Source organism: Panthera tigris, chromosome A3, assembly GCF_018350195.1.
Source record: "Panthera tigris isolate Pti1 chromosome A3, P.tigris_Pti1_mat1.1, whole genome shotgun sequence".
Taxonomy (NCBI): Eukaryota; Metazoa; Chordata; class Mammalia; order Carnivora; family Felidae; genus Panthera; species Panthera tigris.
In genome coordinates, this window is record NC_056662.1 from 16,202,843 (window position 1) to 16,223,989 (window position 21,147).

The 21,147-nt window shown below is 47.8% G+C and overlaps 1 protein-coding gene across 1 annotated transcript; it reads left to right on the plus strand.

The window, feature by feature from the left end:
- Window positions 1-14,760: 14,760 nt before the first annotated feature.
- On the plus strand, window positions 14,761-20,320 carry FITM2 (fat storage inducing transmembrane protein 2). The gene is made up of 2 exons (XM_042980342.1): window positions 14,761-14,980; window positions 16,957-20,320. The coding sequence occupies exons 1-2, from the start codon at window positions 14,808-14,810 to the stop codon at window positions 17,570-17,572; spliced, it is 789 nt and encodes a 262-aa protein (XP_042836276.1). The 5' UTR covers window positions 14,761-14,807; the 3' UTR covers window positions 17,573-20,320.
- The last annotated feature ends 827 nt before the right edge of the window (window positions 20,321-21,147 follow it).

Sequence of the window (21,147 nt, forward strand, 5' to 3'; positions counted from 1 at the left end):
AGCTGGCTGGAAGGGTCACGCGTCACCTCGTGCAGTCAGTGCCGGCTGCCTGGAGGGGGTGGGCATGAGGGCACCAAACCCTGAGCGTTCTCCAGCACTGCCACCCTGAGGGTGCTAACTAACCCCTGGGAACTTGGCAAAGATCTCCTGACTCAGCTCTAGTCCTGATGCCCCCACACCCTGTCCTCCCCACCCCAGTGGACTCAGTGGATCGGGCGATGGAGGGAAATGCCCGGACAGCAGCTAATCCTGATCAGGCCGTGTGATACAGATGGAGCTAGCATCAAAGCCAGGGTCCCATCCCACGAGCCCAGGAGACAGACACCTGTCCTCTCCACCCCGGACACCCTCTTCACCAATCCTGCTCCAAGTGGGCTCCATCGATGCCCTCAGAGGGCAGGGCCAACCTTCCCCGGGGCATACTGCCAGGCCCTGTCATCCCTGAATTGCTGTGTTTTGGGGGTTGAGAGTGAGACACAGGAAGAATCGGGTGGCAGAGGAGATGGAGGAGGATGAGGCAGAGAAAAAGAGAAGCAGAGAGGAAGAGAAACGAGAAGAGACCCAAGAGTCGTCTGAAAAAAAGATACAGAGAACAGGGATGAAGGAAATTGGAAGGTGGAAAGATAAGGAGAGAATGGGAGACAGTGACGGGGGAAAAAGAGAAAGAGCATGGGAGAGACAGAAGCAGAGGGAAAAATTCTGACAGGGGAAAGAAGAACAGAGAAGACGAGGGAGAAAACAGTTAAAGAGAAGACAGCCAGAGAGAGGCGTGCGTGCGGACGACCACGCAGCAGGCTTCCTAGGGGCGCGTACCCAGGTTGGGCAGCCCAGGCGGGTTGCAGCGGGCGTAGAGGAGGCAGGGACCTCTGCAGACACCCTGGCCCGCCTGGCAGCGCCGCGACTTTAACGGTCCCCTGGGAGCTGATGGCATCTGACGTCCGGGCCCCACAGCCCCCTCCCCTTCCAGCCAGGCCAGGCTTGGACCGAGGCTCCGCCTGCCCGTTTGTGGGCTTTCCTCTCCCGCCCTCTGGCGCCTCTGCTCTTCCTGCTTCCACCTGGGGTGTGCAGGGCTGGGCTGAGCTGCTGGTTGGGGTAGGGATGTGACAATGGCAGGGACTCCCGGAGGAAATAGCACCCCTACCTTAGAAACCCCAGATACAGAGGCTTTTCTCTGCCTTCCAGACCCCAACATTAAGGCCACCTTGCTTTGGGAGAGTATTTTTTGTTTTCCCTACGAAGCCGTCCAGCCTCAGAGTAGGCAATTAACTTGGTCCCATCTAATGAGCACCTACTATATGCCAGGCCTGGGCTGAGTGCTTTACACACACAAGTTCAGCCAACCCTCAGAAGCAGATACTATAGCTCCCCATTTAACAGGTGAAGAAACTGAGCCCAAGAGATGAAGGGACGAGCCCAAAGCCAAGCCAGCCGTCTGCAATAGAGACAAGATTCAAATCCAAGTCTGACCCCAGAGCCCTGTTAGTATGTAAAAAGGATGCCATTTTCTGGGTTTCTTTGTTTGTTTCTAAGGATGCTATTTTTTTTTAAACCAAACCAACATCGAAGCCCAGAGAAAGAGCCCAGGAGGATGTTCACTAGCATGCCACTCGAACGGAGCACCATGCAGCCTAATGAATTAAGCGATGGATCTGGGTTCAAATCCCTGTTATTTCGCTCACTAACTGGGTGTCCTTGAGCAAGTTACTCAGTCATTCTGTGCCTCATCTGTAAAATGGGAGTAATAACGGTACCTACCTTCTAGCACTGTTGTGAAGATAAAACAAATTAACATTGTGGAGCGCTCAGAACTATGCCGGTACACAGCCTGTGCTCTGTGCGTGTGTGTGTGTGTGTGTGCGTGCACGTATGCGTGTGTGTGTGTGCTTGCACAGACACATGCACCAGCATGCAGATGTCTATACAGGCATGTGCACTTGTGTGTTGTCAAAGCCCCTTTGGTCTCTGAGTTGCTGTATTTCTAGGTTAAGACAGGAGTTTAATTTCTCCTCTCTGGTTACTTGTATTCTTCACAAATAACAAGCAATACTTTTGTAATGGAGACAGTAGACTTACAGGAAAGAGGTTCTATAAAAACACCCAAAGTCGAAGCATTTGTAAGCCTTCAGCCTCCTCTTCCAGTGACCTCTGAGAATCTCCAGAACTCAGTGTCGGGGTCCCCAGCTGAGCCAGGTGGCAATGGAGCGCTGGGGGCTGGGGTTCTCCCCAGACACATGGCATTCCCGCCCTCGGCAGCCACCCAGCCTCAGCCTCCCGGCCCAGACCGTGCCTGCTGCCAAAGCACACATCTTCCTGCCGGAGTGGCTGCCTGCTGGACGCTGGGGGAGGTGGGGCAGGCCGAGGCAGTGAGGGCTGTGGGTGCTGGCCCTGTCCGGGACAGGCTTTCACCACCGTGCCAGAAAGACAAGGGGGCTGGGCTCCAATCTAGCCCCATCTCTGCCTCCAGAGTGCTGTGTGTCCTGAGGTAAGGTCTTATCCTTCTCTGGGCCTCAGATGTCCCATGAAAAAAGCTGGACTGAGGGCTTACCCGTCTATGGCAGGCTGGGACCCACGGCACCCAGGGGGAACTCTGCAGCCCAGGGTAGGCACACGCGAACAGCCTTGGCCCTTACAGACCCAGGAGCGCCAACGATTATGCCCCCCTCTGTCAGCACGCTCAACGGATCTTCTTCTATGGCTTGCACATGAGTGGAGCTTCACATCCACAGTTCACTGCTTTTCACAGCAGCCTTTGAGGCAGTAACCCCACCCATGGCACAGCTGGGGAGACTGAGGCACACAGAGCCTCAGGGACTTGTCCTAGGGCCAGGAGCTTATTTGTGTGGTAATGGGGACTCTGCAGTGAACATCCTCACACGTTTACAGAATGCACATGCCTCCCCTGGGCACACACCACACGCACCTGCATGTACACACTCCCGCAAGCGCTTCCTCCTCCTACAAACCACAGAGACGGCTCAATTCCCCATCCCCTTAGATCCTTGCTACTGTGCCCCCTCCGGTGCCCTTGCATAAATATACAGGAACTCACCCTTTACACATTTAATCCTGTGAAAACATATAAGCCAACCATACTTGCTCCTATCTCAGTGCTCGGCACTATTTTAAGCACTTACTTGGATGAGCTCATTGAATCTTCAGAAAAACTCTATCAGGTAGGTACTAATATTGTCATCATATCCACTTTTATATGCACATGGCAGCTAAGTCACAAAGAGGTGAGTCACTTGCCTGGGGTCCCACATCCAGTGGATGGCCGAGATGGGTCAGGTGCCCGGGCAGGCTGGCCACGCTGCCTCCGCACAGAGACACAGACAGACAGCTCCACATACAAAAGCATCATCTCCTACCACACACATTCACACATCCACAGAAACCCAGAAAATTGCACCGGGTAAACACACAGCAACACCCCCAGGCCACTCCACCAGGTGGGAACGTCTCTGCTGTTCTCCTGGTCTGAACCTGTTCCCGCGCCCCCTTCGGCAGGTTTTCAGGAGATCAAAACGGTAGGGGTGGGGCAGGAAATAACCAGGGATGGCCCAGATTATCGTCCTGGGTCAGGATCTCATTTTAGGGTAAGAACACCTTCTCACCTCTGGATTTTACCAGCTGGATTCAGCTACTACGTCACCCTCCTTCCTGTCGGAATTCTCTCCGGGTTTGGGCAAGCAAAGGGAAATTCTTCCAGAGAGTAGTCGTATTTGAGGCAGTAGGGCTCAGTGGCTACCAGCACGGCTCTGGATCTAGACACTTAGGTTCGTGGCTTACCATCTGTGCGACGGTGGGCAAGTTACTTAACCTTTCTGTGCCCCAATTTCCTCATCTATAAAATGGGGCTGCCTCACAGCACTGTTGTGAGGATAAAATGAGTTAGCACATCTGAAGACACTTGACACGGAGTAAGCGGTCAATATACTGTAGCCCTAAGAGCAGCTAACAACAGTAGCAACAGCTGTCAACCGTGATTAGCACATACTAGGTGCCGGGCACTAAATGCTTTAGGGGCCTGATCTTATCTAAGCCGGGCTCCAGTTTCTTGGGTGAGGTATCAGAATCCCCATTCTATAAACTAGGAAGTGAAAACTCAGAGAGGTCAAGTAATTTGCCCAAGTTCACACAGCTAGTGCCAGTGGAAACTGGATTCCAGAGCCAGGTCTCTGATCCCTCACCCTGTAAAGTTGCTTTTGAGTAGACTGCAGGACAGAAGTCTGGTGTTCGAGGAAGAAGGCTGAGAGCTTCTAGGTCCCTCATTTGCCAGTTGAGGAAAGAGGTTCAGAGAGGTTAAGTGACTTGTCTAAGTCACACGGCAACTGGCAGACTCGGGACTGGAACCCAGATCCGCATCACTTCAAATCCAAGGAGGAGAGGGAGGAAGCTAGAAGGAGGGCAATGCATGTGAAAAATAATAGCGATGATCCAGACTCTTCAAAACTTTTCAGGTCAAATGCTCCAGATTCTTCCAAAAGATAAATTAAGAAAATGCAAGGGACGAGGGAGGAATCAGTAGAGATTTAAAAGATACACATTTTTTAATATGGACAAGGCTCCTATAGTCTTTAGGGATGTGTACTTGGGCAATAAAACTATAAAGAAACACAAAGAAATACTGTCAAAGTCAGACTGTGATCAGGCTGGGACATTTGAGGGGTTCCTATTTCTTGGTCTGACTGGTGGTTACAAGTGGTTTGCTTTATTGGGTTCCCTCTCTGTTTTGTGTGACTTTCTGTATTCGTTTTATTTTACAATAAAACAGGCTTTTAAAAACATAACAGCAGGAGTCATTTATACAATGACATCCTGCATCTGTTACCACCTTAACCATGCATGAGGATTTTAATCTCCTTTTAATAGTTAGAGGATGCGAGGCTCAAAGAGGGAGGCAACTTGCCCACAGTCACACAGCAAATAAGTCTGGGAGCTGGGAGTCGACCCCTGTGGCATGGTTTGTCTCTGCAGCACAGCGGTGGTTCGGCTGCCGGTGGTAGTTCCTGGCCCAGCAAGGAGAATCGGAAAGGCCTCATGACAGATGCAGAGAAACTCACGCCTTAGAAAATAAATCACACTCAGAAGCACCTCTGGGCTCCCAGGTCGGCCTCCTGCTCTCTCTGCAGCCCGATAGCAGTGTCACCTCCTTGGCAGGTTACCCAAGAAGGGGCAGGATGGTCTAGCACTGGGTAAGGAGCAGAGCTGTGGTTTCAGACACGTGACCTGGCTCTGAGCCCTTTCTAAACCTTTGTTTCCTCATCTATAAAATGGGAACAATAAATAGACACTACCTTATTTGGCTATTAGGAGAAATTCAGTGTGATATATGTTAGCACACAAGCCAAAGTTTGTTCAACGTTAGCCGTTAACCTCCCCAAACAGAAACACGGTGTGATTCCGTTGACACACTGCGCAAGAGCAGGTAACACTAATGGAAGATAACAGAAGTGGGAACAGAGGCTATGCTGAGGGGTACTGACCGAGGGGGGCAGGAGGGGGCTCCCACTGAGGGGCTGCACCTGTCTTTTATTTTGATCCAAGTGGTGGATCCAAGGGTGTGTGTATGTAAAACTTCATCTAGTTGTATACTTGAGATTTCAGCACTTAAAATTAAGTTATGCTTTAATTTTAAAAGTTGGACTTATATATGGTTAAAAAAGTCTTTGTTTAACGTAAAAGAGTTCTTTCAACAAGTACAACATGAAAGTCCTACGTAAGAAAAAACACATACCAACAGAAATATCCCATTCTTGTCTCCCCAACAACACATCCATTCTCCCCCATACACCCAACCTAAATCCCCAGCAGTCTACACACATAACCAAAGACCCCAATATCAACACAGACAGAAGTCACCATCCAACAGAGCAGACGCATCTGCAAACTCCCACTCAACCCCATAGCACATCCATATTCAAATATAGATGCTTTTCACTCCGGGCCCATGGAAACACACCCTCTGTGCAAACACACAAACAGACACACACAAACACGCCAAACCCATAGACCAAACTGATTCAGTGAGTAGATTCGTGAGTCAGACTCCACCACTTCCTCACCATAGGACCCGAGGCAAGTCATGTAATTCCTCTGCGCCTCAGTTTCCTCATCCGCAAAATGGGCCCAATAAGATCTTCTCTCATGAAATAAAATACAATAAAAAGGAAGACAATGGGCAAATAAGCGCTTTGAGGGAAGGAGCTGTGTGTTTTGTGTCTCTATCTTCAGTGACGCACATCACGCCATTATTAGTGAACTTGAGTATGTTGTCCGTTCTCACCAAATTACACTTTAGATTCAAAAGGATCTTTTTTTTTAAGGCCATGATTTTGATAGCCTTTACATAGTTATTTTATGCAATTTATGTAGCTTTTTAAAAAAAGTTTACTTATTTATTTTTGAGAGATAGAAAGCATAAGTGGGGAAGAGGCGGAGAAAGAGAATCCCAAGCAGGCCTCACGCTGTCAGCCCGGAGCCCCGAATCCTGAGATCATGACCTGAGCTGAAATCAAGAGTCAGGCACTTAACTAACTGAACCACCCAGGCACCCCTAGTTTCAGGACGCATTTAACCAAAATTTCAAGTTATTTTGGAGGAAGTTGGCAAGCTGATTCTAAGCTTTGTATAGAAGAGTCACGGCCTAAGAGTTTTCAAGACATTCTACCAGTTGAAACGTGAGCAACAGGTGATGATTAAGGAGAAGCGGAGACATGAGTTGGGGGTGAAGCTGGGACACAGGGTCGGGACAGGGACACCAGTACAAGCACTGGACGGGCTTGGGCAAAGGCTCTGAGGCAGGCAGGAATTGGGTGGGTGTGAAGAACTAAAAAAAAAAAAGGCAGGTTAGGGAAGACTCTCCAGGTAAGAGTGTGTAAGGGGTTAGTTGAAAGATGGGAGCACATCTTACAGGTTGGAGACCTTGGAGGCCATGCCAGCCACAGGGCAAGCGATGACCTGAGGGCCTCCTTTTCTGCTTTGCCCTGTGCCCAGTCCTGCCAGTGGGGGTTGGGGAGTGTGAGGGGGGCAGGGAGAGCAGACCAGGGCGTAGCCCATTAGGGAAAGGGGGCACCTCACCTTAGTCCAGAGCAGGGGAGGGGCAGAGAGAGAGAGCCCTCGCACCAGGGAGCCCCTCACCGCCTGGGTGAGGGTGTCAGAGACGACTTTCCCCTCCAAAAGAGATGCGGAAGCTGAAAGAAGGGGCTGGCCAGGGGCGATCCAGCTGGGGGAGGGGGCGCCCAGTGATCCTGCGCCCTGGCGCGCTGTCCCTGCCTGAGGCCGCGGCTTGGGGGCCGGCGGCTAGAGGACTGGGGAATCCTCCTCCGGGTCCAGCCTGGACAGCTGCATGGCCAGGTGTGGTCGCGGAATTTGCTGTGTCGCCGGCCGCTGCAGCTGGAGCGGAAAAGCCTCTGTGTCAGCTCCCCCCCCAACCCCCCCTCGCCACCACCACCGAGGCGCCCCACATTCCTGCTTCGGGCGCGGAGCTCGAGCCCCGCGGCCACATCCCGGCTCCGTCTCCGGACCCTAAGAATTCAGCAGGGCGGGGGCGGGAAGGGACCAGGGGGAGACTCTGTGGCCTGAAAACTGAGTCAGACTTCTCATCTGTTCAGTGAGGACAGTGACACTTTGCTGTGCCTGTCTGACAAGTTACTATGAGCAAAGATGAGCGTCTTTATTTCAGGGGTGACCATCTCTTGTGTGCCTACTGTATGCACACCTAGTACAATAAGGTTTCACTTATTTATCCCCGCAACAAGGCTGGCACTCCAGCGTTGTCGTTTTTCAGATGAAGAAACAGAGATAAATGACTTGTCCTAGGACACATAGGTAATAAATCCTGAGTCTAGACTTGACCCTGTGTCTGCCTGGCTGTGTTCTTAACCAACATACCACATGGCTGCTAAATCTTCCCAACTGCGCCAGTGGTAAGCTTTGCAGAGTGCTGTGACCCTGTGAGTCGTCTTTTCTTTGGCGGGCCAGTGAGGTCAGAGCGACAACCCCCAGACCTAGGAGACAGGGGTGGCTACTGGTTAAGCGCTTCACCCTGTGAGGCATACTTTACCCTGGTCTGAATCCCAGCTCTGATGGCCTGCTGGCTGTGTGACCTTGGCTAAGTTTCTTGGCCTCTCTGTGCCTCAGTCTTTGCAGAATGAAGTAATAACAGCCAAATACAGTAAAGCATTTAGTGCCAGACACTTAGTTAAGTTTCAATAAAACGGGTTCTTCTTAGAACCTAAGTATTTTATTCCCAGTTTGGTGTTCCTTTTTAAAATGTATACCTTCTCATAAATTGTGAAATATAACATAGGTACTAGATTTATAAAATACAAATATGCAGTTTATTCCATTTTTATTTTTAAAAAAATTTTTTTAATGTTTATTTATTCTTGAGAGACAGAGCGTGAGTGGGGGAGGGACAGAGAGAGAGGGAGACACAGAATCTGAAACAGGCTCCAGGCTCCTGTCACCACAGAGCCCGATGAGGGGCTTGAACTCACGAACCATGAGATCAAGACCTGAGCCGAAGTCGGCGCTTAACCTATCGAGCCACCCAAGGGCCCCTAATCCATTTTTAAAAGTGAACATCTGACAACCCCCAGGTAAAGAACTAGAAAACTGCCCATACTCTGTGTGATCCCAGTGCCCTCCCTTCATCCTATAGGTAACTGCTCAACAACACTGGGATACTTGGTTCCTTTCTTTCCTTTCTAGTTTTACCAACGTTCTTTCAGAACCCCAAACCTCAGCCCTGTGGCCACCTGAGACAGGAGGGTCTGGGGTCCGCAGGAGTCTGTGGCCAGTGGAGGGAGTGGGGGTGCTGGGGGTGGGGTAGGTCCCAGGCAGCTCCTCCCACTGCTGTGTCTGTGGCCTGTAGATGAGCAAAGCCAGATCCCTGTCCTCCTGCAAAGCCCTTCTGACTCTGTGCCCACATGATGAGCAGTCGGGGGTTGTGTGTGTTGGGGGCACAGCCAGAGGACACAATCCCCTCCGAGTTAGCAGTCTGGCCTCTGGCAGACACAGGCTTTGCTCAGCTGCCTCACCCCAGGGAGTGGCTGGTTGTCCCCTCCGGCCAGAAAGAGGTGGCCAGAGGTTAGGAATGGGGGAGGCATTGCAGAGGAGAGTTCAGAAGGAAGGAATTGGTCCTGGCTGGCCAGGAGCTGTGGACAGAGCCAGCTGCCCACTGGGAGAATTACCCGGCTGCCTACCCCTTCCCCCAACCCAGAGTGAATTATTTCCCACACACCAGCCAACTAAAGGGCACCTGCTGGTCGCTCTTCCTGGAATGATCGCTTCCCACTGTTCTTCTGGACAACAGGGGTCGAACCCCATCAGGGGTTCTTCTTCAGATGTCCACTTAGATAGAAATCATCTCCTTCAAGAACTCTTCCCTGACCCTTCCCTGGGCCTATGTGGTCTCTTCCTCAGTGGCTCTGAGCATCCTCTGCTTAATCCATTGTCATTCTGCTGCAGCTTTGTTCAGACTTTATGGACCAGAAAATCTCTTTCCTGGTGATTTATAATCTTTTTGATCTTAAGATAAATAATAATAATTTTATAACTATTATTCTCTGTCATCTCTCCTCAGTTTGTAAAAAAGCAATTTAAGTTTAAAATAACTTCCTTTACATAAGCATATTAATAAGGATTCATTAATTTATTTAACAACAAAAAGAGTGCTTAGTAGGTGCCAGCCATGGTTCTAGACACTTGGGGTGCATCAGTGAACAAAAAAGGCAATGTTCCCTGCTCTCTGGAATTGACATTCAAGTAGGGGAGACAGAAATTTTAACAAATGAATAAGTAAATTATAAAGTGTATTTTTTACAGTCTATTTATTTATTTTGCAAGAGAGAGAGGGGAAGAGAGAAGGAGAGAGAGAATCCCAAGCAGGTTTTGCGATGACAGCGCGACTTGAGATCCTGACTTGGGGCTCAATCCCACAAGAGTTCATAATCAGAGCCCACAAGAGTCAGGCTCTTAACCAACTGAGCCAATCAGGTGCCCCTAAAGTGTATTTTTTTAAAGGGTCCTTAATGATACTCCTAATTCATAAAGGCCTTCTACTCTTTGCCATTTAATCAAGCGATTCAGACCAATATACTTTAAAACAGACCAAGATCATTGTCAAAATAAAGATCTCTTTTCCAATGAAAACAAACACTCAGATTTTTTTTTTTTTTATTCTACTCGGGCAGAATGTAATCTCCTTATAAATCAGTGGCACTACAGTATAATGTTATAAAGAAGAAAAATTCTTTATGAAAAGGCAGCACAAACTTATATTTCCTTTAAAAAATTTTTTTTTCAAGTTTATTTTTGAGAGAGAGAGAGACAGAGTGTGAGTAGTGGAGGGGCAGAGAGAGAGAGGGAGACACAGAATCCGAAGCAGGTCCCAGGCTCTGAGCTCTCAGCACAGAGCCCAATACTGGGCTCAAACCCACGAACTGCGAGATCATGACTTGAGCCAAGGTCGGATGCTTAACTGACTGAGCCACCCAGGTGCCCCCTATATTTCCTTTTATTTAATCTTGAGCTTATATATATATGTGTGTATATATATGTATATATGTGTATATATGTATACATATATATGTGTGTATATATATGTATATATGTGTATATATGTATACACATATATATGTGTGTATATATATGTATACATGTGTATATATGTATACATATATGTGTGTGTATGTATATATGTATACATATATATGTGTGTATATATGTATACATGTGTATATATGTATACATACATGTGTGTATATATGTATACATGTGTATATATGTATACATACATGTGTGTATATATATGTATATATGTGTATATATGTATACATATGTATACATATATATGTGTGTATATATATGTATATATGTGTATATATGTATACATATATATGTATATCTATATGTATATATATGCCTGTCCAAGCTGGCTACAGCATAATGGTAACGTCTGATGATTTCCACGCAACCATTCCACACTTAGTGATTCTGCTTCCAACTAGAACAAACTGTGTTTTCAAAGGGTGATAAATCTTTGGTTATCAAGGAAACTCACCTATTCAACACACTGGAAGTGCTGACATCTAACCCAATGCTTGGTTCACTAGTAACTTAATAAATGTTGCTTGGCTGAGTAAATGAATGATGATCACCTTCACTGGATTTTAAGTTCCTTGAGGTCAGAGACCACTAGATTTTAAGTCATTGCTGACTAGATAAAGAAGGAATGAAAATCGGCAATTAGGTGGTACCATGGAAGCAGCAGGAAGGGAAGAACTCTGGAAATTGTGGCCTTCTATCACCCTCTGGTGGGGAAGGGCGGGGCATTGTCCTCCAGTGCCTTAAAATCTTCTGTGTTTTTCAAACTATAGATCCCCACCTATTAGTGAGTTGTAAAATAATTCAGGGGGCATGACCAGCATTTCTAAAAATGGAATTTATGACTAAACAGAAAATATGAGAGTGCCTCACACCCAGCAGAGGCAAATTCTGTCATGAACTGTCACGAAGCTGTATTTATAGCTATGTCTATTTATCTATTAGCATGTATATTCATTCATATGTTACATACTATTTTTGTGTGCTTACTGGATTACAGCCAGTGATTTGTTGACAAATGTTTAACAACTAGCTCTCTAAGAAAAGGTATAAGTATATATATACATAGGTTTTTCATAAAGTTTTCTCAACATACAGAATGTGTAGCACATAATTTACAAATAATAAAATATACAAGTATTCTTCACTGTAAATTTCATATAGTGGATTGATTCTCACAGAACTCTTTCATCGCTTTTTGCTGGACTCTTGTATCTGTAGATAACTTATAGTTTCAGTTCAACCATACTTGACAAATGGAGTTGTGTCTCAATCCACACAATCAACAAACCAAATAAAGCCCTGATTTGTAGTAACTGGTGAAAAGACTCCCACCACGGATGGTTTTGAGCTACCAGTGTGATGTCACTGAACGTGTAGTTGGGAAAATTGCGCAGTAACGTGCCATACAGATACAACAGATATAAGTAACCCCAAGAGCATAGATAATAAGCACAGGTAATTAGAATACGTAAGAATAGGCAATTAGGAAACAATGGGTTTTGAATATTAACGTTGAGTTTCATTGTTAGTTTAGACAATGTAATTTTTAATAATGGCCATGTTTAACAATCATCTTGCCAAAGTCCTGAAAATGTAACAATCTGCTGTCACAGGCCTGTATAGTTGGCTCCAGGACAACACTGAGTTCACAACATAAACATATATTTCTTAATATGGGTTGAGGTAGAAAGAAAGAAAGAAAGAAAGAGAGAGAGAGAGAGAGGGAGAGGGAGAAATAAACGGAGGGAAAGAGAGGGAGGGAGAGAAAGAAAAAAGGAAGGAAGGAAGGAAGGAAGGAAGGAAGGAAGGAAGGAAGGAAAACTGCTCTAAAGACGTATAATTTTTCAAGTCTGGGTTTAACCTAGTCTGCAAAATTCTCCAGGGATAAAACTACATAGTCTTAAATGGAAAAAACCCATATCCTTTGTACAGAAATACAAACCCTGAAAGTTTCAGGAGGTACATTTTTGAAAGTTCATTTGGGTGATGTCTAGAGTTTCTGTTCACGCAGAGCTCTTTCACCTTTTCTTGGAGTGCGGGATCAGCATCTGGATTTTCACTAATGGAACCGCTTTAATAATATTCAATTACCTCCCTGTTCTTGACCATTATGCAGTTTGCCATGGAAAGTAACAATGGTTGAGCATCTGGCAACCTTCAGGAGATAGAGATGATTTCAGATACTATTTACAAGCTGCCTTCACAAATGAGATCTTTCTAGCTGTGTACTTCCCATTCCCAACCATGAAAAGCCAAGCTGGTGTGATCATCATTATATATATATATTTTTAAGAATGTAACTTTTTGAAGGCCCAGAGATATCTTGTTACAGAAGAACCCCAATTAGATAAATGTGATTTTCAGATATGTAGATCATCTTGAGATGGTTCTAAGGAATTAATGCTGTTGTTCTCATTAGTTTATTAATTCCCTGCATGAGAGGTTTTTTTAAATTTTGTTTTTATTTTTTGAGAGAGAGAGAGACAGAGACAGGGAGAGAGAGAGACTCCGGAACAGGCTCCACACTGTCAGCACAGAGCCAGATGTGGGGCCCAATCTCAAGACCATGAGTTATGACTGAGCCGAAATCAAGAATCAGATGCTTAACCAACTGAGCCACCCAGGCGCCCTTCTGCATGAGGGATTTTAAATGTCAGTCCATTATAGGCATAGATCAGGTCAGTGCTTCCTGACCTCAGGTCAGTGCTTCCCAAGCTTGGGGCATGAGAATATTTTAGACAGCTACTGATGATGAATCCTTGATTTAGGGGCATGGGAATATTTTAGACAGCTAGTGATAATGAATATTTCAATATAAATGTTTATTTGTGATAAATACAATTGGCACACATAATCCATAATCTCAAGGATATTTTTGCTCGGGAAGCTATTTGGGAGGTATTTGAGTTTGAAATGTGTGTTGTTTAAAGAAAAGCTTTAAATAAATATTAGTATCGGTGGTATGTGGACATAGCAAAAGCAGCTAAGGTAGCCGTAATGGCCTAAATGGTGATCCTCAAAAAGATGTGTCTTAACCCCTGGTACCTGGGAATGTGACCTTATTTGGAATGGGATCCTTGCAGATATAATCAAGGGTCTCAAGGTGAGATTATCCCGGATTTACGGTGGACCCGAAATCCAAGGACTATTACCCTGGTTAGAGACAGAAGGAGAAAGACACACAGAGGGGAGAAGGCTGTGTGCGGATGGAGGCAGAGACCGGAGTTACACAGCTACAAGCCAAGCAACGCCCAGGATTGCAGGCAGTCACCGGAAGCTGGGAGAGAGGCCTGGACAGGAGTCTCCCTCAGAGCCTCCGGAAGGAACCCTCCTTGCCAACAGCTTGGCACTTCCGGCTTCCAGAACTGTGAGAAAATAAGTTTCTGTTGCTCTAAGCTAAGCCGTTTGTAGTAATTTGTTACAGCGGTCCGAGGAAACTGATACAGCGGCAAAAAAAAAAAAAAAAACCCCAAAAAACAAAAAAACAAACAAACAAAAAAAACAAAAACAAAAAAAGTCACAAGTTTGAGAAACACTGAATTGGGCACCCAGCCATGATGGGGGTGAGAGGATTTAGCTCTGTGATAAACTGAGCAACTGAGTCACCAACACTCTCATCTGACCTTAACCCCCAGGGTCCAGCATTTTCACTCAATACACTAGTTGTTTAAAATGAAACGACTAGTTGATAGAATGAAATCTAATGTCCCTATACCTGGATCACCGTAATGACCTCGGGGTCATAAACTAACTCTTGGGAAGGGTTGAGCTCCTCTTGGCTCCCCATTTACGGATGAGAAAACTAAGGCGCAGATGGACGAGGTGTCTCCAAGCTTCCAAAAGAGACTAAATGATGCTGTGACCACTGCTCCAATCCCTACAACACTGCACTTAACTCTTTCCGGTATCCAGCAAATACTCCCGGAGCGCTTTTTCCCAGACCCAGAGAAGACTCCGAGGCTGCCACCTGGCGGCGGGACTGGGAGAAGTGACAGAAGGACCGCGGCGTTCCGCAGCGGACGCCCTGCAGAGGCCGTCAGTGGCCAGGAGGGGGAGCGCGAGCGCCCCGCGAGGGGTGGGGCTCACGGGAGGCGCGCATGCGCCCAAGAGGAGGCACGGCGCCTTCCCGAGCGAAGGGCAAGACGGTAGCCGGGAGGACACCGGGAGGCGGACGGTGGCCGACGAGGTCGGGCATGAAGCATCTGGAGTGCTGCGCGAGGTTCCTCCGGGGGACGCTGGTGCGAGCGGCGGTGCGGCGCTACCTGCCCTGGGCGCTGGCGGCCTCCATGCTGGCGGGCTCCCTCCTCAAGGAGCTCTCCCCGCTGCCCGAGAGCTACCTCAGCAACAAGCGCAACGTCCTCAACGTGTGAGTGCGTCCCGGGTCCTCCCCTGTCCCCGCCATAGCCGACCCGCCGGGGCTTAGCTGCCCTGATGGACGAGTCAGCGGAAGGGGAGGCCTTCCCCGTCGTGACAGGTGCATCTGCACGCGTGTCGCGACCGAGGGATCCCCCGAATAGCTAGTGTCACTAGCAGTTGGCGTTTGCACGCCCAGACGAGCCAGCCTGAGTTGACTGGGCAGGGAGTGACTTGCAGGGCTGTGTGCGTGTCTGTGTGCGCCTGTCGGGGTGTGGGGTGGGATGGGGCGTTGAATTAGCCTCTGTCGCTGCGCCCCCACCTCCCCGTGGAGTCCGGAGTCAGCCCTGGACCTGCTTGGGAGATGCCACCTCTCTCCTGCCTGCCTGTATCAGACCCCACGCTAAGTCCCCCCCCGTCCCAGCTTGTGACAGAATCCCGTCACCACCTGTGAAAGACCTGCCTTCCCCTGCTGACTCTGCAACCTTTGTGAGCCTTGCCCCGGCCTCTGACCCAACTCCCGCTCCAAGACAGTCCCCGAGGAGTGGAACCCTCCAGCCTCTGACCTTTCCCCTGGATCTCCTGGGACCTTCTCAGCCACTCAGAGTTCATGGCAGTGGCCCAGGAAAGTAAGCCCAGTGGGGCTCTTTGAGACATCTCCTTAACTCCACCCACTCACGCCTTTTTGTTTGTTTGTTTAACGACTGGATTTTAAGTTTATTGCACAAAAACACTGTTGCGGTCTTAAAGGGAAACTCTGGAAGATAAGACTTGGCCCTTGAAGTGAACTTCGATTCTCCTTTAGAATTACAGTGTCAGCAGCATCTCCCAAAAGTCAACCGAACTTTCGTTACCTGCATAAAACCCCGGTTTCTCTCCGCAGCAGTTTTGTCAAATGCCTGACAGATCTTGGCTCTGGCAAGATCCTTGCATATCAGTCCCAGGGAAGAAGTGAGTGTCAGGCTCTTGGGTGGTGTGTGAGAAGCCTTTGGAACCCGGGAGAAAGTCATCCTGTCCTTGGCCCCCCTTCCTTCCTCACGCCTCCATGGAGGCTGGGCTAAGAATAGATGGATGATGAGTGTGGTTGTTAGCCCCAAGTCTCTTGCGTGTGTGTTTCCTGTGGCCGGTCCCCAGGTCAGCCACCTTTGATGGGCAAGGGGGGACAGGCAGGCAGCTGCCACCTTATCTGGCCTGGGTGAGCTGGGAGCCAAGCAGCCTGGCAGATGAGTCCCTGTTGTGTGTGGGTAACCATAGGTTCTGATGTTTGGTTCCAAGCCTCTGCTGATTGGAGGGAACCAGTGAATCATTGGCTCTGGGAGGGATTTCAAAACTCACTTGGCCTCCTCAGCTCTATCTTTACAGCTGGGGAAACTGAGGCCTGGAGAAGTGTAGTAACAAGTTGAGTCGGAGTCAGGATTTGAACCTGATCTTCTGACTTTGAACTCAAGCTCTGTTCTGAGATCATTTCTGCCATGTAGGAAAGAGCCACAGTGTGGGGGAGAAAAGACATGGGCTTTGGGGCTGGCCAGACCTTGGTTTACTCTGGGTTTGCTGGAGGTTTGATTGTGACCCTGGGCAGGTTATTGAACTTTTCTGAGCCTCACATTCTTTATAAAATGGGGCAAGTGAGACTTTCTTCCCAGGGTAAGTGGGAGTGTTCTTTGTGTTCACTTTCCCAGAGCCTGGATCACAGACTAAGATCCCAGGCCCTGGATTTGAATCCCGGCTGCACCACTTATGACCTCTGCTTTGGGCACAATACTTGTGTACCTCAGTTTTCTGATCTGTGAAATGGGGATAGTAACGGTAGCCAGCTCCTAGAGTTGTTTAAAGATTACATTTAAAGAACTTAGTAAGTGAAGTAGCTATCAGTAGCTGTTATCAACTTTTCTTAGTTCCCCTCCCTTGAGAGTCTGGAGACCTGAGTCATGACATTGTTTCCTCTCCACCATGTCCCCTCTCTTCACTTCCACTTTCCTCCTCTGCCAGGTATTTTGTCAAACTGGCCTGGGCCTGGACCTTCTGTCTCCTCCTGCCTTTCATTGCCCTCACCAACTACCACCTGACAGGCAAGGCCGGCCTGGTCCTGCGGCGGCTGAGCACCCTGCTTGTGGGCACGGCCATCTGGTATGTCTGCACAGCTCTCTTCTCCAACATCGAACACTACACGGGCAGCTGCTACCAGTCGCCGGCCCTGCAGGGGGTCAGAAAGGAGCACCAGAGTAAGAAGCAGTGCCACGGGGAAGGAGGCTTTTGGCACGGCTTTGACATCTCAGGCCACTCCTTCCTGCTGACCTTCTGCGCCCTCATGATTGTGGAGGAGATGGCTGTGCTGCATGAGGTGAAGACGGACCGAAGCCACTGCCTCCACACCGCCATCACCACCCTGGTGGTGGCCCTGGGCTTCCTCACCTTCATCTGGGTGTGGATGTTTCTGTGCACGGCCGTTTACTTCCACGACTTGTCCCAGAAACTGTTTGGCACCCTGTTCGGTTTGCTGGGCTGGTACGGGACCTATGGGTTTTGGTATCTGAAACCCTTTTCCCCAGGACTTCCTCCCCAGAGCTCTACTTTGAATTTGAAGCAAGACAGTTACAAGGAATAAAAGAGAAACAAAAGGGGTGATAGATAGCAGGGCAATGGCTAATGTATTTTTCATGATTTTTCTTGGCTACTTGACTAAAGTATCAGTCCTCCTTCAGCGAGGGAGCTCACCAGGCGGTTTTGGTGAGTGGTGGTGGAGTCTGGGGAGGGACTTGAATCCCCACACTTCTTGGCCATGTCATGTTGTGTCACAAATACCACCCTTCCCAGTCAGGCACTTTTTGTCCCTGGCAAGACTTGACCTTAATCTGGAATGTCCCTTTTGTCCCTAGAGGGCAGAGCTAAGGCTCAGAGAGACGACAGAATCAGGAAGGCCTCCACTGTGTGGCTGCAGGGGAGGCCAGGGCCTCAGCACCCTTCTCTGCCACTGTCATTCTCTCCCTGATTCTAGTCATCTTGTACTTTAATGGCTGACTTAACGCTGTTATTTAATAATATTGCCCTCTGGTCAGCTTTGCGTAAGCATTTATTTCCAGCAGGGTTCTTTATAAAACAACCACCTGCCTGAAGATACTCTCTGGTGGTGGTATTTGTTTATCCTCAGAATGTTCTATATCACAACTGGCTTGTGATTACCTACCAAAACAGTTCAACTGGAGTGCCTCTGTGGCTGAGTATTGGATGATTTTTGTGTAACGAACATTGCCAGTTTTCTGTCTGTGTTGCCCAGTTTTACTGGCTTTTGGAGCAATAAGGTTACCTTTTTTTCCTACTATTTTGAGCAAATGCTTTATTGTTTTCAATAACAACTATGGCGTTTGTTCTGTGTTGACAAAACTCCTGACGATAACCCACAACCTCGATGCTGCACTTTGGCACGTGTGTGGATAGCTTTGAGGGTTTTCTTAGAACACTAATTTACTTTTTATAAACTAGACTCCTGGATTATGGTATTAAAGTCCCCCTCGCTTCATGGGGCTGTTTTCTCTATTAAGAATAAAACCTGAAAGCAGACATTTTAATACTAACTTGATGAAATTTAAGCTGAGTCAGAGTAACTTTGCAAAATGCATACTTGCACTGAAACTTTCCTGACCACGCATCAGTGGTGTAAGCTGAACGGTGTCCTTCAGACTCAGCTGATAAGTACATTGACCAGTCTGCTGTGGCCCAAGGAATTTTTACATTTTGGACAAGATTATGATAAATTGGAGGTGAAGGAAAACGTCTTCCATTGTCTCTGATGGCAGGAAGCCTACTGTTTACAAAAATGTCCCTGTTAAATGTCGGCACGACTTTGGCCCTACCCTCCACCAGACCCAAACTGGGCCTGCTCAGCTGGCCTTGAAATCGGTCTTTCCTTTCCCCCTTTGCACACTTCTCAGTGTCCAGCCTGTCCTTCTGTGGCCTGTCACCTTCACCCGCAAAGGTACGGTTACAGCTCTGTGATAAGACACTCCCCCGCCACCCATCATCTCCACAGGTTGCAGGCTGCCTATTTACTGTCTCCTTAGGCCTTTATACCCAGCCCTTCGCATTTTGGATAATCATCCTGGAAGCTTCCTTGATGCTCCTTCTCTCCCTCAGAGCTAAGCCTGACAGGCACTACACTTAACTGCCTTAACTCAAGCTTACATGTTAGGAGCTTGAGGCCTGAAAAATCTTCAGGGTAAATTGTATTTCTTATAAAGATGTATTTAAAATATATATTTGGTATCCCACCAGGCTGCATGTTAATTTGTATCGATCAAAATGTGAGGTATGATACGTTGTACCAAAAGGCGGCAGAAATGTTGGCTCTGAGATTTCGGAGGTGTCACCCGTGGTGCTTTGGGACGTTGGGAGCGTTGGCAAGATATGACGGGCCCCATGAGATTTTTTTTGCCCTTTGGAGTTTTCGTCTGTAAACGGGGAGGTAGAGTAGGCGGGGGGGGGGGGGGGAGGGGGTCGTCTTGTTGAAGGGGTTGAAGTCTCTCCTGAGTTTCATGTTCAGCACCGAAGGCAGCAGATACAAGGTGACTCTATGTGTCTATTTGTCACACTTAAATACCCAGACATTTTCCCCCTAGCAGATCTGATTCAGGCTCAGCATTAAAAGTAACTCTGTGGAAAGTGTCAGTTACCGACCCTTGTGTACTGAGCAGTCTTCTATCACTTCCTGTTCAGTCTTAGCACCCTCGCCTTTTCCTTGGGAACGTGCTCCCTACCCCTCTGTGAGGCAGCGTGGTTTGGTGAAAGAGTTTGGGCTTAGGAAAATGCGAGATGGGGTTCAAATATTGGCACCACCACTGAGAGGTGTCTGACCACAGGCAGGCTTCGTGTCCACACCTGGACAATGGAGATGATACGTTAGGATTACGGGAAATGATGTATGTAAAACACCCAGCACATGCGCTTAGCGGACCAAAATCCCTCATCTCCTTTTTCCTCACCTAAAGCCTTTAGAACTTCTTGGCTCCTTAGAGGAGGCAGGGAAACTAACATCTACTTTTGAGTACCATTTGGGGTCTGGGTCTCCTGTTGAAATAGTCTTGTATCTTTTGAAAAGTGTCTGTTGTCCCCAGGTGCTGAGCAAGAGGCTTGGAAGGGCATCTGTGATCCCAGAATACCACTATGCTTGTTTGGCGTCTCCACCCTGAGGTTCATTCACTGACACCTCATTTTCCATGTGCATCTGTCATAGTCTGAGTACCAGATTGTATTTAGAGTTTGGCTCCTGCCACTGTTACATACACACAGATCGTGTGTGTAAACAAGCAAATTAAGTAAACTGGAGATAATGAAATCCCACGTTCCGTGTTTCATGTGTTCCTTTCTAAAACCCTTAAGAAAGTCCAGAACCAGGAAAGCGCAGCCTACTTTATGAAAATGGTATAGTTCTTACTTGAGCTACTCGTTAGATACAGGGTGTTTCATGACTATGGTTACTCTTTTTTTTTTTTTTTTTTTTCCTCCTCAATTCTATAACCAAGTATATGTTCAGTCATATTATTTCTTTTTTTGGTTTTGTTTTCCAGTCATACATTTCTTAGCTTGATTTACTCCTTCCCTATGTGTCATAGCTATGTCTGAGAGTCCTGAGGTCTGAATCAACCAGATTTGGGAGTTTTCTGGGCAGAAGGAGAGGAGTTGAGCCTCATGGGAGCAACACTGACGAGTGGGTACAAAGTCCACTCCAATGAGGTCGGCTGTGAGAGTGCCCTGTGCCCTGGAGGCCTAGACCTCTTAGTGCCTGCCTACTCGTTTGTCAGCCTTACCTGGTTGGCACCTCCAGGTAGTGTCTGTTGAAAGCTCCAGAAAGCTCTACGGCTGTAGGATTAAAAGCTCCTTAGATGTTGTACTTCCCTCTGCAGATTTCGTCAGCAGCACCAAGCTTCCTGAGTTCGTACTGTGAGCCAGGAGCTGATGGTCAGGATAAACTCTCTCCCCGCTGGAGTTTGTGGTCCAAAGTCTGTCCACTCAGAGCTTCAGGCAGGTGCTGGAGTTGCAGAGAACTTGATACATCTGTGCATTAGAGGAATTTTCAGTCTTGTGGACGAGACACAAAAGGAATCAACAACCACCATCAAGTGTTTGTTTTTTTTAAATGTTTATTTATTTTTGACAGAGAGAGAGAGAGAGAGAGAGAGAGAGAGA